This window comes from Aythya ferina, assembly GCF_964211825.1.
Source record: "Aythya ferina genome assembly, chromosome: 7".
NCBI lineage: Eukaryota > Metazoa > Chordata > Aves > Anseriformes > Anatidae > Aythya > Aythya ferina.
In genome coordinates this window covers 18266416-18284589 of record NC_140302.1, presented here as the reverse complement: position 1 = coordinate 18284589, position 18174 = coordinate 18266416, and the positions used below count along the sequence as shown (strand labels likewise).

General features: G+C 50.0%; 1 protein-coding gene across 1 annotated transcript; it reads left to right on the top strand.

Annotated features, from left to right (window-relative positions):
- The first annotated feature begins 1021 nt into the window (after positions 1–1021).
- SCD (stearoyl-CoA desaturase) lies at positions 1022–17858 on the top strand. Its single transcript, XM_084526564.1, has 6 exons — positions 1022–1226; positions 4932–5217; positions 12026–12156; positions 15062–15267; positions 16045–16277; positions 17483–17858. The coding sequence occupies exons 1-6, from the start codon at positions 1200–1202 to the stop codon at positions 17680–17682; spliced, it is 1083 nt and encodes a 360-aa protein (XP_084382690.1). The 5' UTR covers positions 1022–1199; the 3' UTR covers positions 17683–17858.
- Positions 17859–18174: the final 316 nt, after the last annotated feature.

Here is an 18174-nt window from a genome sequence, read left to right as displayed (position 1 = left end):
CTAAACATCTCAGGGAGCCTGGCATGGTGTCCAGCTGGTGGGGTTGGGAGAGCTGCCTCCAAGCCCTGCCACCAAGGTTTTATCTGAATTGCCCTCCTCTTCACTTAATGGGGAAGGTCTCCCTGGGAAAGAGCCTGGGTTTCCCTCTTACTGGTATTACTGGGGCTGGTGAGAAACTTGTTATGGAAAATAACTGATAGAAACTGAGCGCTTTTTTTTTTTTTTTTTTTTTTCCACCCTCCACCAGAAGGGACTGTTTTTGGCAGAAAATAGCCAGGATTCATCTTAAAGGTTACAGCCAACGTTTTTCCGACTCTTTGTGCATGTCAGGACAAACACCCATACAAATATACATGCCCATCCAGACACACATTTGCGAATGTGCTTTTCTCTGCAAAAACCATACTATATATATATACACATAATGCTCCCCGCAGAGATCCCTACACCGAGGAGCTGTTCTGGGGTGAAGCCCCTTTCCCCACGGCACCCTGCCGCCGGCCGGGGATGACGGGGGAGCCCTGCGCCCCTCGGGTGCACCAGCGGAAGGGACACAAAGGGGGGCGGCTGCAGGCGCTGAGATCCCCGGGGGACCCGCAGCATCCCCCGAGTAAGGCCGGGGCCGGGGCGCGCTCCCCGCGGAGCCGTGCGCGGAGCCGTGCAGCAGCGGGCGCGCAGGGTGCGCGCCGCGGGGAGCGAACAGCAGATTGCGGGCAGCCAATGGCGAGGGCAAGCCGAGGTGGCACCAAATTTCCCGCAGCCAATCGGCTCGCGAGGGGGAGGGAGGATGAAAAAAAAAAAAAAAAAGAAAAGGAAAAAAAAAAAAAAAAAGCAAGAAAAAAAAAAAAGCAGCCAGGCATCATGCGAGTTGCCTGGCCCTCGCCATCCTCCTCTTCCTCAGCATCCTTCCTCCCGCCCCCCGCCCCGCCCCGCCGCGCCTCCCCTGCCGGGCACGCCGAGAGCCGGGCCCCCGCTGCGCCTCGCCTCGCCGCCCGCCGCGCTGACCCCGCGCATCTCCGCCGCGGGCAGGGGGTCACCGGGAGGCCGGGGCGTGGAGAGCCCGGCCCCGCTTAAATAGCTCCGCACCCGCCTCCCCAGCCGCACAGCTCGCCGGGCGAGGGGGCCGACAGGAGGCAAGAGTCCCGCAGCCGCCGGGGACATCCGCGCACCGCCGCCGCCGAGGAACCGAGCCCTGCCCCATGCCTGCGCACTTGCTGCAGGAGGAGGTAAGCGCGGAGCTGCGGGCGGCCCCGCGCCTCGCTGCGCTGCTTTGTCTCGGCCTCGCCCCGGCCTCCTTCCTCGCAGCCTCCTTCCTGCGCTGCTGCTGCTGCCGGCGTGGGCAGCCACGCGTGTCCGTGCGCGCTCCGATGGGCGCCGATGTGCGGGGCCATCGCCGGGCGAAGGCGATCGGTGCGCGCCTGAGGCTCGTGGGGAGGTGGCGGGGGGAGCGGAGGCATCCGCCGCTGGGGTTATCTCCTCGCAGGGGGCTCGAGGATATGGGGAGCACCCTCAAATGAAGTGGGCAGAAAATACAGGCTTGTTTTAAAAACAACGATCCAAGCCTGCTGGTCGGGGCTGTTGAGGAAGGTCCGTTGTGGCGTGAGGTCGTGGTAGTGCTCAGGCTGTGATTTTTATTTATTTTTCTGAAAGAAAGGGCTTTTACTTAACAGCGTTTTTAAGCCAAATGTTGCAGCAGGGAGCGTCTCTAGGACAGACGCAAGGTGAAAGTGGCCAGCTGCCCAGATGAAATGAATGACTGTGTCTGCAGTGCCAGAGCCAAGCAAACATACAATGGGGAGACAGCCCATTTTTGGCATAAGACAGGCTGAATAACAACCTGGCAACAGGAAGAGATGTAGAGTTGTTGGATCTCTAGAGATTTTTTTTTTTTTGTATTATTATTTTTATATTTTGCCTCCTGGCTATCACTGTTTGCCCGAGGGGAAGCAGGGGCTGATCCTGATGCTCCTGCTCTTGTGTTCTCATCCTTTCCACCTCTGCCTGTGCCAAAGAGTGGGAGGTAAACCACAGCCCCGCTGCCTTGCCTGTCGCCAGCAGACAGGGTCTCTCCCCATCCTTTTGTGCAGGTGCTGTGACCTTCCAGGGATGTTGGGATGTAAATAATTGTATTCTTCTCACCACCCGAAATGGATGCCAAGGACAGTGTGCTTGGACCACGTTCCTTGGTCTTGACGTGTACTTTGGGGCATATCCTAGAGGCTGGGAAGAATCCTGTCCCTGGGTCACGTTGGGCATATTTAAATATAGTGGACCTGAGATTCAGTGCCCTGGGGCCCCTAGGCTGAACCCAGCACTGGAGCCTTTGAGCTGCAGCTGGTTGTAGTGCTGGCTGGCTGCCAGGATCACCTATTGAGTGTTTGATGCTGGGTAGGGTATGTGGGGAGGCGTGGAGATGGGGGAGCACATCTGTTCTGCAGATGAGAGCTGCCAAGTCATTCAGAAAGGAGGGAGAGCTCATGAAAATGATTTAGTTGGCTCCCTCCCCCTCTCGTCTGTAGACCCCAGATCAATTCCCATCCCGTTTTCCTTGGTAGGAGCTGCTGGAGCTACTGTGGCCATAAGGGGATAAAAATCCTTTCTTCTCTCCTTGTTTCCCTGGTCTCCAGCTAAATAGCTGCCCACTTCTCCCTCCCTTTCCCCCCTCATCAAGGCTGTAAAGGTAGAGCTGTATTTCACAGCTGTTTTATAGCCCTTTTGATTTAAGGTTAGTTTACATGTGAGAAATGACCAGTTCAATTATATCAGGGTAATTCTAGCAGCAAAGGCATGCTGGTAAAATTCCTCATGTGGCTACTGCGATGCTGGAAGAATGATTTTTTTTTCCTCTCTGCTGTTTCCTTTGCACTCTCCCTCCTCCTCCTCTGCTCCCGTGTAACTCTGACAGTGACATAAGCTATCACGGAGGAGAAAAAATGCATCTCCAACCCCACATTCTTACTCTGGAAGCAGCATGTCCATATGGGGAGCGTTACCCTTCTAATTATACCACCAGCTCTCTGTTGGGAATTTTTCCTGCATAGACAAGCCTTAGGTTTTTTGGTAGATTGTCTCCCAGCCAAGGAAGAAAACTGTGCCTTCCTGCCAAAACGTCAGACGAGAATATCTGACACTTTGGAATAGGCAGGACTTATGCTCTCCGGATTAGAAGCCATTTCTCATGGCTCTTTTTGGGGCGATTGCTGAATTCTCCAGCAGCTGGAGATATCACGCCCTCAAACCGACGTTAAATAGAAAAGCAGGGAGGGACGGCCCGTAGCTGGGATGCCGAGGTGGCTGGTCCCACGCTCAGCGGTGCCTGAGTTCACTGGAAACATCAGGATGCCTGGTAGTATCCAGGGTTTTTCCTTTCTAACTGGGATAAATTCGATTCCAGAAGGAAAAACTTAGAGAGCTCCTCGTGTAGCAATTGTTTTACTTCCCAAATGTGGGGAATCTCCCAGCTTTACCAGCTCCTCCCTGTAGGAAGGTATGTCTGTAACCCTCTAGTTTCTACCCTTGGGAAAGGGAGGAGTTGGGGTGGCCACGTAAGCTGCCTGGCCTGATTTTAATGCCTCCCTCAGGAAACTAGGCCATGGCAGAGCGGTGGTCTTTCACGAATCCCGAGTGCCTGGGGTTCAATCTGCTTTTGATTTGGGAAAGGTTTCTGTCTGGAAAGGAGCTCCCTGGCTGCAGGCTCCCGGCTTTGCCGCGGCCTCCCCCCCCCCACCCTGTCTCTCCTGCTCTTGCCGGGGGGCTTCTCAGCCCGGCTGCCCGAAGAAGCAGGCAGCGCAGGGCCGTGGCCTTCAGGGAGGAGGCAGGCTGGGGCAGCATGCCCCTACCAGCCACGTCCCACATGCCCAGCACCTCTGGGGTCGAGCCCAGGCGTGTGCTTGGGCTCTGGCCCGAGGAAGGGCTGAAAGCGCCAGCAAACACGCGGCTGTCAGGATGGAGATGGAAATCGGTGATTCAGGGTTCAGTGACCTGTCTCATTAGGGTCAGTCCTGCCTGCGCCTTTCGTCATGCGTGCCTGCTCGGGCGGGCTGTCACTGCGCCAGGGCAAACAAGCATGTGGAGAGGGAATGTTGTGTCATGGTTACAGGAGGGAGCCGGGAGCCAGACCCAACGAGCTTGCTCCTTAAAACTTCTTATCCCTGCATTGGTGGCCTTGGCTCACGGGGTTGCCTTCCCTTGCCTCAGTTTGCCTGTGGGTGGAAAAACGGGAGAGGGATAAGAAGCTCAACGGCAGCTGTGAAATAGGAGCTGCAGGTCTGACTGGTCTCCATGCACAGGTCTTGCCGCATCCTAGCCCGGGTGGTGAGGCACGTGGATGTGAAGAGCCCCCCAGAGAAACCCTCCATGGATGCTTCCCAATGCTCCTTTGTGATCCCTAGTGGGGTGACACAAAGACACGGGAGGGCAGGAGCAGCCCAACAATTGAAAATAAAATCATATTTCAGATCATATTTCTCTCCCACCTCTTTGTTCATTCACAAGGTTTCCTTTATTGTTGTCTGCTTGTGCACATGCCCAGACTGCAAACCCACCTTAAAAACGCCCACTAATAAAACTGAAGGAAAATAAAAATCCTTGCAGCCTACAAAAGAGCTCACCAAAGCAACTGGTGGATAGAAGACTGGCTTTCAAGACTTTTTCTTTACTTTCCGCATGGTGTCTGCTGTTCACCTCCTCCCCCAGGAAAGAACAGGCTGTCTCCATTTTGCAGGCCATCCCTTGGTAGGGCTAGAGTGGCTGTTGTTTGTGCCAGGGGCTAAGCTGAACAAATGGAACCTGCCAGGGAAACTGCAGGCTGCGAGTCATGGTACTGCCAGCCTACCCATCCACCTTTCAGCTTCCTGCATTTGTAACCACTGATTTCTTGTTTTGTTTCCCCTTTTTCCTTTCTCAAACACATCCATTGCCACCTCTCCAAGGAGTTCTCCTCCGCTTCCAGCACCACCACCGTCGGCACTGTCACCTCCCGGGTGACCAAGAATGGGGATGCTGTCATGGAGAAGGACTTACTCAGTCATGAGGACTTGGCAGCAGCCCGGGGCATGGTAGATGACATCTTTGATGAGACCTACCGTGAGAAGGAGGGCCCCAAGCCTCCCTTGCGATACGTCTGGAGGAATATTATCCTCATGAGCCTGCTGCATCTAGGGGCCATATTCGGGTTGACACTGATACCTTCTGCAAAGATCCAGACCTTGGCATGGGGTAAGCACATTCCTCCACTTGTTTCTTGACATCTGCAAATATTGTTGTTGGGTGGTGATGTTTTTTTCCTCCAGGCCTGCGGACTCAGGGAGGAGAAAGAATTGGAGGTCTTTTGTTAGAAGGAGGTGCTCAGACAGCTTCATAGCAAGCTGTGGGAAGGCATATTGGTGTCTTCTATAAGGTCATGAGGGGGAAGAATTCGGCAGGGGACTGCTTGGCTGCATAAAGGGTAAACTTGGTGCATAGGCATTAGACAAGATGTGGTAAAGATCCTTCCTCCTATTTTACAGCATCCTTGCAGTCTCATGGAGGTCCTCTGCTTGACTGGCTTTTACAATGGGAGCTGGCAGAGGTGGGGGCCTGGTTTTCTGGTACATGCAGCCCTCTCAGGAATATTCCTGACACTGAGTGGAAAAAAAATCTTGACATGAAGCAATTCTGGTCAGCTAGGTTTGGAAGTAGCTCATACCTGAATATGCAGCCACTACCAAGGTGAAGCACAGAAAATGTTTGATGGAGCACTGTGACAGTCCCAGAAAGTTAGGAAGAAAGATACTAGCGAGAGCACTTTTGAGAGCGTCTGGGAATGCAAGATACAAGGAATTTGGTGAGAGGTTGCTGCCACAAATAAGACCCATTCCTGCCCTTACCAAGGGAGGATATAAAGCCTGCAGAGATTCCATGTGTGTGTGAGGAGAAAGAGGAAAAAATACAGTTATACTGAGGGTAAAAGTCAAGAATTAAGTGTGAAGTCCAGTCTTGTACCATTCTTATAAAAGCACAGATTGGCCCCCATCATCCCAGAATTAAGGCTGACAACTTTCAAAAAATAAGTGGCTCTCCAGGCAGCAAATTCCAATGGAAAGCACAACCAAGCAGAAGGTAGCTAGGAGAAGCTCCCCTTTCTGTGAGACCTTGCCCTGGGCAGGAACCAAAATTCTCCTTTGACTGCTTGAATGGCAGCTGGGACCAGGGCCCGAGCTGCTGGGGAGCCTCACTTTCCATGAGGCTTTGTGTGGACTCCCAGAGGGTTCAATAAGCCAAACTCTTCCCAATGGGGAGGTCTAGAGACTGCATCCAGCCCTGGCCTTTCTGTGAAGCAGGGCATCCTGAAATAAAAAGCCCTAGTCACATTTGAGACCTGCTGGCATGGCAGCAGTGATTTTAGTTTCAGTGGTGTTCCTGCAAAGTGCTGAGCTGAAGCCTGGTGTGGTGACAGGCCTCAGAGATGTCCTCCTGGAGTCTCTTGCTCTGCCTTGGTGTCCCTGCTGGATGGGACCCTGGGACAGTCATGGTCTCAAAGCCTGTCCTCCTGACAGCTGTGAGCTAGGAGCATTGCAGCTGGGCCGGGAAGGAGATGGCTTTCTGGGCTGCCAGACTGAGAGCTGGTGGTTTCCTCTCCAACCACCAGAACATCTCACAGACAGGGGCCTGGGGATGGGCATCACTGGAGGCCACGGGACCCAGATGCTGGCTACAGCATCAGCGGGGACAGAGGCAGTGTTCCCTCTTCCCACACAGTCACTGTGGCCTTTCACAGGGCCGTTATGAAAGAAAACTTTGCTGACCTTTCCCTTGTGAAAATTTGACAGGCTCCAAGGACGGGCTGTGCTCTTCCCTGGGGCTGGCAAGGCTGGGCAAAACACTCAGCCTCAGCACAGCCTTGGAAAAGTGTTTCTGGGCTGCCTGTGTGGTGGGAAGTCCCATTCCCGGGCTCACAGCTTCAGGCAGGGGCTGCTGACTTGTCTTACACACTGTGCTGGCAGCCAGGGTCATCCAACCCCCAGCCAAATATCCTCAGGGCTATGGGGCAAGGAGGAGGCAGAGGGTAAGATGGGCATACTGGTTTTATTTCTGCTGAAATGTTCTGTAACTTCCAAATCCATCGAACGCTTCTCTCTTGAGCTCCCCAGCGATACTTAAGTGGGCTCAAGCATCTTGATCCAGAAGATTAGTGATGTCTTACGCCCCCCCCCCCCCCCCCCCAAAAAAAAATGATCTCTGAAGCAGTGTCCTTGCAATCACGTGCAAGTTTGGGATATCTGCATGGCATCCCATGGCACTTCTTGGGAATCTGCCTTGCTTTTTTTCCTGGCTCCCGTCCCTCCCACTCCCCTCCCTCAGCCAAATCTGATGTGAAGTGCCAGTGGCTGTCTGGCCACTGTGAGGCACTGCATGATTCTTCAGTGGTTTCTGAAGTGACAATTGCCCTGGGATGGGGAGAAGGAAATGGAGTTTGGGGAATTGCATTGTCTTGCACTGGCCGAAGATCCATCCTGTGTTAACAGAGCTGCAGTAGCACAAGAGAGCTCCCTGTCCTAGGTCACTTGTTCTGGGAAAGGACCACCATTTAGCACACACACAGCTTTCTCAGCTGATTCCTTTCTTTGGGACATACAGGCCTCTGTGACTGTCTTTTCAGTGACTTGCTGTTACCTTCCCAGCACCCCCTGTTAGTGAGGACTGCAGTTCCCATTTGAGCTAGTGAGAAGAGGACTACAGTTCCCATTCAACACACAAGGATAGAACAGCAGGGACTTATTTTGCTCCTGACCATATGCTATGGGTTCATGGCAGAGCAGCTCTCCCAGTGGTAGTTTTGGAGCTGCTGGTTTTGTTTTTGTTTGTTTGTTCAGACCATTTCTTCCTTAGGCTGTGTACATACAATGTAAAACCAACATGGCCCCAGATGTTCTCTGTTGTGATGCTGCAGGCAGCTGTAGTGCCTGGTAGCTGATCTACCTACTGTATTTTTTATAAGGAGCAATTCCCTGCTTTATATCCTCTTCATCTAGGCCACTGTCTCCTTGATGTTTCTGTCCCTCTGAAACCAGTTATATTGGTGACTGTGTCCTCTTTTGTTTTCATTTCTCTGTGTGCTAATTCCTCTTTGTCTCTCAAGCTCTCCAGCCCTGCCTTCATCATTGTTTGCTGTTCTGCATTGCTGTGTGCATTGTATCCCCTGATCTCTTTCTGGTACAGAGCTTCCCAGAACGAGCTGGGGTTGTTGATCAGGTGAAAGCTCACCATATCGAGAGCTCTCTAAGCTGGCTAGAAAGCCAGCTCCCATCTTTATTTACTCTCATCTCCACTGCACTTGACAAAGTCTGGCTCATTCTCTTTCTCTTCAGGGATCACGAGCAGATTTTGTGTCATTTGCCAGACTGAACCTGGAAGGGCAGAATGCAAAGGTGATTGACAGCTTCTTCTTTCACTGCTCTCGGCCTCACACAAAATACGATTTGTAGGGTGTCTTCCTGGCCCTCAGGTGCAGCAGAGAGATAATATATGTGTAAACCCCTATTGGTCTGGCTAGCAGTGTTTATAAAACAGTGACAGATCCTCCTGGCTTGGTGCTCTGACAATACCATAACTTCTTGCAGCACCAGTGGTGACAGAAACATGGGTTGATACTGGTTTTTGTTACTGCTGCATCACCTTTGGACCAAGGAGAGTCTTGCTAGATAATTTAGGTAACTGGCAGCCTGAAAATCTCAGCGAGCACTAGCCACAGGAATGTGTCCAGCAAAATGTTTACAGAAGTCTGTTGTTGCTTTCCCATCAAGGCCGCTACTGGTAACACCTCTCTTAGTGTCCTCTCCAGGCTTTACTAGCACGGAGGGGAAGTTCTGATTTTTGCCAGACAGGGAAGTCAAAATTTAGCAACAGTAGCTCCTATTGCTCCTTCTAAACACTGTTCCCCTTATGCAGCCTGTATGCATTTCTTTGCTCTTTGTATCTTTTTCCTGAGAGCAGCAGCTGTCTCGTTATCCTTAGGAACAATCTGGCTAGCGAGGACTGGGAGGCAAGGAGGAAACAGTCCTGAGCTGTGGCTTTCCCTCCCAGTGAGCAGAAGCCCAAGGACACTTGTTGGAGCAGGGACACCTCTTCAAGTAAACATCCTCAGTGTTGAATGCAGGTGACAATGCCTTTAGCACATTCCTGGCTTCCTATCATAACTTGAGGTCTGAATCGAGGCCACAAAGAGGTGAAGCCTATTGAGTCACATAGGCATGACTGAAACTGAAATGTTTTTGGATTCATTTTTTGGACCACCAAGTGCATATTACTGCTAGTGGTCATAACTCTTTGTATTCCAGTTGAAGGGGTCATTGACAACATCACCTGTGAGGTGACAATGTTTTGGATGTTGGACACTTCAAAGCCACAGTCATGTCACGGTACAGAACATGATGTTGAAACCTCAGCTGATGGAGTGCCCAAGTCCTTCAGTTTGGGACAACATCATGGGGCTACTATGAAAACCTGGGCTACATTATCTTGCCTTCTCTGTTCTCTTTCCAATTCCTGTCCTAGTGAATGATCTTAGAGAAGCTTTACTTCTTCATTCCCTGTGAGATACTCGTTCCTTGGCTATGCCATGGTTATCTGTTTGTGGGAATGAACCCTCTGAATCATTAGGGTTCTCTGTTCCAGATTCCAGATCCTGTTTTTGCAGCAATTCTCACTGTCATGACCTACATGTCTGGTGGAGCTAAAAGCCCCCAAGTAGAGTTCAGGTTTCTGTGGGGCTGAGTGACATGTATGCAGAACCTGAGAATCAGGTCCCTTCCCACAGGATATGTCTGCTCCTTAGACAAACTGCAGCTATTGTAGAGGGGCAAGAGGCAGGGCAGCACAGGCTTAGAGTTGTGGGACTCATCTAAGAAGTCAGCATGAGCTGCTGCTGCTTGTGGGTTTTGGATGAAGGCTCTGACTGTTCCATGCCAGAGCACCTGAAAGCTGCGGGTACTCTTCCAGATTTGTAACAAAGTCTTTCAGTTAAGATTACCCAGAGAAAGTACTGGGTTATCTCGTTTCTGGGTCTGTCTCAGTCCCCACCATGTCTCTTCTGTGTTTCCTTGTGCTGACTGATATGTGTTCATTGTTGGCGTCAGTTTTTGCTGGGGGATGGAGATATCCACAGGCAAATGTTGAGAAATGCCTGTGTCAAAGAGATGCTGGACAGCTTCCTTCTTGCAAAACTGAAATACCACAGCCTTCAGCCAGACCCATCTTCCCAGAGGCCTTTTTTAATCAAAAAATTCCTGGTCAGCATGTGAGGGTTAACTAGAAAGAGAAGCTTGAACTCAGGGCTATAAAATAGGGCCTGTATTCTCCTAACCTGGCATTTACTTTCTAGTGCCATTAAAGATGATGAAAGATTGCATAGTTCAATTTCTGTCCTCAGTGCACCATTAACTCTCACTTACTTACCCCGCAGTGGAGAGCTGGGCTCCTTCACTAGAAAGTTGCCTCCCACATCCTTGATCCAACACCTGTTGCAAGGTGCCATTGTTTTTTCCATTGACTTCCTGTTTGGTGTTTCTCATGGAGTATATACACACAAAGTATGCACAGGTTTGAGAGACACTGCTCTCAGCTTTGCTATAAACCTCTTGTCACTCTTCAAAATTTACCTCAGCTGCTGAGGTGTGCAGAGTAGGTATAAAGTTGCCCAGAGGTCTCATGAAATATGGTTTGCAGGGTATAGCAGCCTATGTCCAAGGGAGAATGGTGGTGTGTCACACTCCTACTGCCACTAGGATGTGTCTGACCCATCCAGGAGTGGGTTAGGTTGTTACTGCAGTGTCTGAGGTTCTTCAGATTGGAGTCAAATGTTAGGTGCATTCTCAAGGTTTGCTTTCTGGATGAATTTGTGTAGATAGTGACTGATTTAAAATGAGTTGAAATCTAAAACCAACAGTAAACTAATCATGAGATGGTTTTGAGTCAGCATCACCAGGCTAGAGGAGGCCTTCAAGGTGTCCAGAATAAGTACTTTCTTGTCAGTGAGGCTGAAGGTAGACCTGAAAAGAATGCCCTGCTCCAGCATCCCTCCCTCTCTCCTTCCAGGTCTGACCAGTTTTGTGATCTTTGCTCAGCTCCATTATCTTCTGCAAAGGCCAGATCCTGCTGCATTTGCTTTCCTTTTCATCTCTTTTCATGCCCTGGAAGTCAGTTATGGCCAGTGATTGTACTTCCGAGGGACTGCAGAGGCCCTGGAAGACAGGAGGCAGAGGTGTGCTGACCTGAGATGTGCAGTGCCTTCTGCAGCAGGCCAAATGGCTGAAATCTGCAAATTTAAACCAGGGACAGAGTTACTCCTACGGGAACTGGGAAGATGTCCCTTCCCCTAGCAGACTGAAGGTGGATCAATTGACACGTGCACAGATGTGCACCCTTCCCTCTCGATTCCTGAGCTTAGAGTGCAAATCAGCTGTTGAATGCCCTCCATCTTTCTGCCAAATCTCCTGACCCTTCCTTCCTAGAGAGTCACTTTTCAGATCCAGTTTCTTTATTAGCCCCAGCTTCCTAGCATACTGTTGCTATGACCCTATTAAGATCATTTCTCCATTTAGGACCAAATGCTGGAACCCAAGTTAATCTCCAGAAGCCCAAGGAAGGCAGGAGAGAGAAACACATGATCTGGAGGGAGAAGAATGTGGTTTTTCACCAGCTCTCAGAGAGGCAAGAAATTCCCCTCCTGACCTGTGTGGAAAGGGAATACATGAAGCAGCCTTGAGGAAGAGGGATCAGAAAGAGCCTGGGAATGGGAACCTGTGGGCAGTTTTAAGTCTGTGATTGGGGTGAAGGTGAAGCATCAATGGAATGGTTGATTAGATCTTTTCTCTGGCCAGTGCTTTTTTTTTTTTTTTTTTTTTTTTTTTTTAACTGTCTTAGTTTGTTCCTTCTGTGGGTTTTTCTCTTGCATACATAGCTGTGGGGGAAGGCCTGCTTTTCCGCCTGAAACTTTGCTGCAGGCTTACTTGCTCTAACTGCTCCAACACTTTAATTTCTTCTCCAGCCGTTCTGTGTTTCGTGGTGAGCGCTCTGGGGATAACAGCTGGATCTCACCGCCTCTGGAGCCATCGGTCCTACAAAGCCACGCTGCCCCTGCGGATCTTCTTGACTATTGCAAACTCTGTGGCCTTCCAGGTAAGCATCTCCTCCATGTGCTGCTGCTGGTCCTCAGAAGGAAGTGCTCCCCTGAATCTGTGTCTCGGACACAGGGTTCAAGATTAAGATAGCAAGATGTAGTAGGAGAGAGGAATCTAGCAAACAACCTGCCTTTTCTATCTAACACTGTAGTGCCAGAGTCCATCTTGTCTTCACCTTATCCCTTCAGAGGGTGACTGTGAAATGAACCTTGCTAATGAGGTGGGAGAAGGACTATTCACCAAGGCCAGGGGTAGGAAACCTCTCCAAAGCAGGAATGTACCCTTCAGTCAAGTGCGGTCCCCTGTGCTTGCCCTGGGAGGATCTGTGAAGTAAAGGAGGTGTGGAAGTGCTAAGTACTCTCTTGGTGCCTCACCTTCCCCTTGTTGCACTGCTGACAAGGGGAGACACATCTGCACAGCCTGGGGAGCCAGTCTGTGGAATTTGCTGCTGCAGAAAGAGCAAGAACTTGAGGTTATGCATTTAGGGGGATGCTTCTTTGGTTCAGAAGAGTGATGGTTAGGAATAACCCTGTTATTAAGTCATGCCACTGGCTTCCAGAGAGTCATCCCAGGGCAGTGATGTTTCAAGGAGAGAAGGGTTGGGCCTATTCAGAGTGGCCCAAGTGACTGCAGGCAGCTGATAAGCTTCTCAGGATATTGCTTAACCACTCATGGGAGCACTTCACCATCCACAAAGCAAACAAATTGGGAAGTCCTTAGGGACTGTAAATAGTAGCAGAGATGGCCCTGAAGAAGTTAGAGAGAAAACCCCAATTGGATTGGCACATAAAAAGCGTGGCAGTCTCTCCTGTTTGCTGCTGTGATGCAGCTCTAATGCACTCCATCTTCCAACTGTACTCAAAATGACTTCATACAGGCTTGCTACTGTGTAGGAAGTACTGGGTAGTGCAGCAGGGTGCAGTACTTTCTGCTAGAAAACAGTGCACAGAAAAGTGCCAGTGCCGTGCCCTTAAATAATTTTTCAGTCGAGGTGTGGGGAGAAGAGTAAAGCCCGAGTGAGACCACCTATTTTAAAGCCATTATCTCTTTGCTCACTGTGTAGCTGTAAAGGATATGATCTCATTGACGTGTGAACGCAACAGTGTGGGAATGTTTTTTTCCAGCTTCGGAAAACATTCTAAAACACCATTCACACTCCTATTCTCTGTTAGTACCAAACCAGAGTCTTCCATGTGGAAGAGGAAGGACCAAGCTGTTGATTCCAGCTGCTGGCCCAGCACTCAGCATGGGAACAGGATGGGTTGCTTTGTATTGGCCAGTCCCATAAAAAAAACATCTTTCACAGGGTTATAGGGCAGAGGGGAGAAAGAATTTGCTGAGTTATTGCTATAGAGGATAGGAATAGACAAAGATGAGAGACAGACAGATATTTCAGCATCAGTAGGAACTAATCCAAAGTTCTACAGAAAATTCATTACCATTCCTCCTGAATTTTTCTTTTTGTAGTTTTCAATGAGCTCAACACAGAGTTTATTTTCAATTTACCTCATTCCTGTTAGTGGCAGCAGCTCCAAGATCAGACTGATAATTTTTAAGGCCAGAGAAGACCACAGATTATCTGAGGTCCTCCAGAAAATGCCTGTTGGCTGTTCAGAGACTTGTGGTTTCAGAGAATTTGAGACTTGTACATCTAGTCAGCTGCTTCACCTGCAAGACCAGGCAGCTGCAGCACAGTAAAAGCTCTTGTAGTTATAACCTGTAGCTGGACACTCAAGCAAGGAGGGTTCTCATAGGCTTCGCATGCTGATCTGAGAAAGCCAAGGTTGCAGTTAGAGGTCACCACAAGCTAAGATCTGCAGAAAAGGTATAAGCTAAAGTTTGTGTCAAGATTCTGATGTTTCAGCCTTGAGCCTCTTGGTATGCTTGTGTACATGGTGTGATGGAGGTACCATGCTCCAGCTGGGGTACATGATCTCTTTCCAGATTTGTGCCTGCTGCCTCCAGCAGAAGGCAAGGTACATAGAAGTCCTACGCACTTACGAGATTAAGGAGCTGGTTGTGTAGTAGAAGAAATAAGATGTGTGCTTGGATCTGTTTCTTGTTTCCTAGTTTACTGTGAAAAAAAATGCCAGCTTTGAGCACATCAAAATCTTGGTGTAAAGGAATAAATACAGGAATCTATTCTTAAAACTGGCCATAACAAACATTTCTTAATACAAATGATGAAAACTGACCTTTTCCAAATTGTATTGATCTTGCAGATTAAACTGAATGGGTAAAGGAGCCAAAAGCGATGATTTTTGGTAATTGTCACTGAAACTGTGTGTTTATTCTATTTCTAAAGTGAGACCTGCCTTTTAAGATAATTTGATTTCCAAGAAAACTAAAAAAGGCCCCCCAAATTAAACAGATTTGGCAATCCCAGGAAAAGTAAGGCAGGTTGACCCATGGAAAGTGTCGATATGGAGGGAAGGGGCAAGTTGGTCAATCCCAGCTGGCAGCGTGTAGGGACAGGGACATATGACCAATAAGTGCTGAGTGTGTGAGGGAGGAGGCATTGACTGCCCAATTGGGACCGGCTATTGCAGGGGTGGGGGAACAAATGGACCCATCAGAGCCTGTGGTGCTGTGGAGAATATGCAAACCAAAGCCTAAAGTTAATCACTTTGAATAATAATAAAAGAGAGAAAAGAAGACCCACCACATAAACTAATTCTGAAGACAAGTAAAATGGTTGAGCAAAGAAGATCCAATGCCTGCTTTAAAAGTCAAAGAAAACAAAATAAAAAAATAAGCAAAACAACAAAAAAAAGAAAGATAGCATGGCCAATACAATTTCAGGTCAACAGGATTTAGTTGTCTAAACATTTTAGGCCCTTTTGTTAGTTTGAAGGGATCATCTCTAGCCCTGGCCCTAAGTCTCTGCTCCCCTTGCCTTGCAGAATGACATCTACGAGTGGGTCCGGGACCATCGTGTCCACCACAAGTTCTCCGAGACAGACGCAGACCCCCACAACGCCATGCGGGGCTTTTTCTTCTCCCACATCGGCTGGCTGCTGGTGCGCAAGCACCCAGATGTGATAGAGAAGGGTCAGAAGCTGGACCTGAGCGACATAAAGGCTGACAAAGTGGTGATGTTCCAGCGGAAGTGAGTTCTGGGGGGAGCCCCAGCACGGAGGTGTGTGGGGTGGGATGGGGTGGGCCAGGGAGCACAAGCACCTTTGGAGCATGAAGGGGATTGAGGGTGTCATGAGAGAAGCGTGAGTCTTTGGTCTGCCTGAGCCTTTGCTGTGGGATGAGCTCTGTGAGAAATCAGCCGTGCGTCTCCTGCAGGAAGTATTTGGGAGCTGGTGTTGCTGCCAGCCCTCCTACACCCCTTTCTCCCGTAGTACCTTACCAGCAGCAGCCTGAGTTTCCCACCACAAAGCACCTTCACACCTGCTTGCCCCCAGCCCAGCTGCTGCTTTGGCTGGCCCAGAGCCCACCCACGGGTGCCTCCAGGCCATCCTTGGAGGAGCTGTGGTATGCTTTCCAGGTCATGCCTCTGCCTCTCTCCCATCAGTGTGCTGGAAATGGTGTGGTGAAAGGGGAGTTGAAAATAGGGATGTGAGAGGGGCAGTCACTGGGAAAGACAGTCTTGGTTCACTCATGCCTCTTGTGTGGGATGTCTCAGCTGTCTGCGGCTGTACTGGGGCTCATCCCCAGAGGAGGCGAGCCTGTCACCAGGTCTGCAGGGATGGGAATCTGAAGTCTCCAGGAATGGCTTCTGTGCATTCAGGGTAAAAGATGCAGGGCTCAGGGCTGAGGTATTTCTGCACTTGATTTTCCCTGTATAGATCAGGCAAGTGTGAATCATCCAAATGGAGGACTGAATCAGCCCCACCTCTGTCACTGAACCATTTTCTCCTGGTCCCTTCCTTTCCAGATACTACAAGCCCTCGGTGGTGTTACTGTGCTTCACCTTGCCCACTGTAGTGCCCTGGTACTTCTGGGACGAATCCATCATCATCAGCTTCTTCATTCCAGCCATCCTGCGCTACACCATAGGGCTCAATGCCACTTGGCTAGTGAACAGTGCTGCTCACATGTTTGGCAACCGGCCATATGATCAGAACATCAACCCACGGGAGAACCCCCTGGTCAGCCTGGGGGCCCTAGGTACGTTCAGCGTCCATGTCTTTCATTTCATTGGTGCTGCAGGTGTTTATGGGAATTTCTGTGAATCCAGGTGTCCCCATTTCCTCTGCAATCTTCCCCTCCAGCCCTGAAGCTTTTGCATGTGGGGGTGTTTCCCAAACTGGTCAGTGAGTACATAAGGGCAGTGGGGTTATCAGCTTCCACCAGCCTTTCTGCAGCCTGGAAAGGGCTCTGTTACACTTAGCACCTCCTTATCTCAATAGCAATATTTTATTTACCCTGCTCCAAGGTCTCCCCGCCCTGTTTACCAGACTGAAAAACTTGTGCTGCAGTCTCTGCTTATCTCTCTTAGACTTACTGTATTGAAAGACAGCAGGCACATATTTGGACATATTCTTAGGGCAGCTGGTGATTTTTGGGGTACTTGAGGATGGGATGAGATAGATCTTGTATGTTTTCTGAAGTTTTGGGAACCTAGGAAAGTATATCCTAGAGTCAGCATTTGCCCTGATCTGTTCTCCCAAACCCTAAACTGTTTTGCATCCTTGTACATTAGTGGGTCTGCATTGATTACCACCACTGAAAGATCTGCTCATGGATTTTTAGTAGGCAAGAATTTGAACTGCAGAGAGCCAGGGGTTAGAACAGGAGTCCAGGCAGTGTCACTGAAGGTGTGAGCACTGAAGCCTGCCTTGACACTCTCCAGAGCAGAGAGTAGCTGTCTAGGGTAGGCTGCTTGGTAGAAGTCTGTCTGCATTACTGCCATCTGGAAATGCCCTTTGGATTTTGGCATTAGGATTATTGGTACTGTAGGATTATTGATTGGCCTCTCCCGGCTTGTCATGGACTTGCTGCAGGTCTAGCTGGTAGCTCAACCTATACTAAGAGGTTTCTCATTGTGGCAGAAGAAAAGGCACTAGGATTCCCCCAGTGAACCAGAGCCTTTCTAGGTTCCTTGCAACATGCTCATTTTCCTCCAAAGCCCCATTGCTCCTCTATGGCTGTCATTGCATCTTTTGGGCCAGCCCAGGCTTCTCCCAGTGCTGGACCATGCCCAAATGAGATGGGGTAGATCACAGGGAGAAGAAATTTGGCTGAGAGGAAAAAGCAATTTAGAGTCAATCCAGAGTCTGTTCCAGGAACGTAGTGCTTTGGGCCATGTGAAAGGGGCCCTAACCCCTAACCTTAGAGCCCTGCAACATCCTCTCCATGGTCTTGTTTTGCAGGAGAAGGCTTCCACAACTACCACCACACCTTCCCCTATGACTATTCTACCAGTGAGTTTGGCTGGCGTTTCAACTTAACCACAGCCTTCATCGACTTCATGTGCCTCCTGGGGCTGGCCAGTGATCGCAAGAAGGTCTCCAAGGAAGTCATCCTGGCTCGGAAAATGCGGACTGGAGATGGGAGTCACAAGAGTGGCTGAGTTCCTACTCCCCTTCACACACACATCCACACCTCTCCTTCCTCCTTTTTTCTCCCTTTCTCCCTTCCTGACCCCTCCGAACACGCTGGACAAAGGTTTAATGTTCTGTTTACTAACTACTGAATAATGCTACCAGTTTGCTTACGATAATGATAATGAGTTTTAACCCCCTTCCACACTGTATTTTACGTGATGTATTTAAGATCTGGAGCTCTGCCTTTGTAACGCAAGGCCTCCCCTTTCCCTCCTCCCCTTTTCGTTCTTCTCTCTAACCCCTCTGCCCTCTCCTCTGCTTTACTTTGTCCCTGCCTCCCCCGGTGGAGGAGCCGGTAGGAAGCAGCCCGGCCATCGCAGCCGGCTGTACCACGGAGCTGAGGGATGCCCGTATCAGCCAGCTGAAGAGTTGAGCCAAAGTCAGTGACCCTCTCCCCAAAACTCCCTCCCCTCCTTCCTTTGTCCCTCCTCTTTTCTCATGGGTTGCTGATGCTTGGC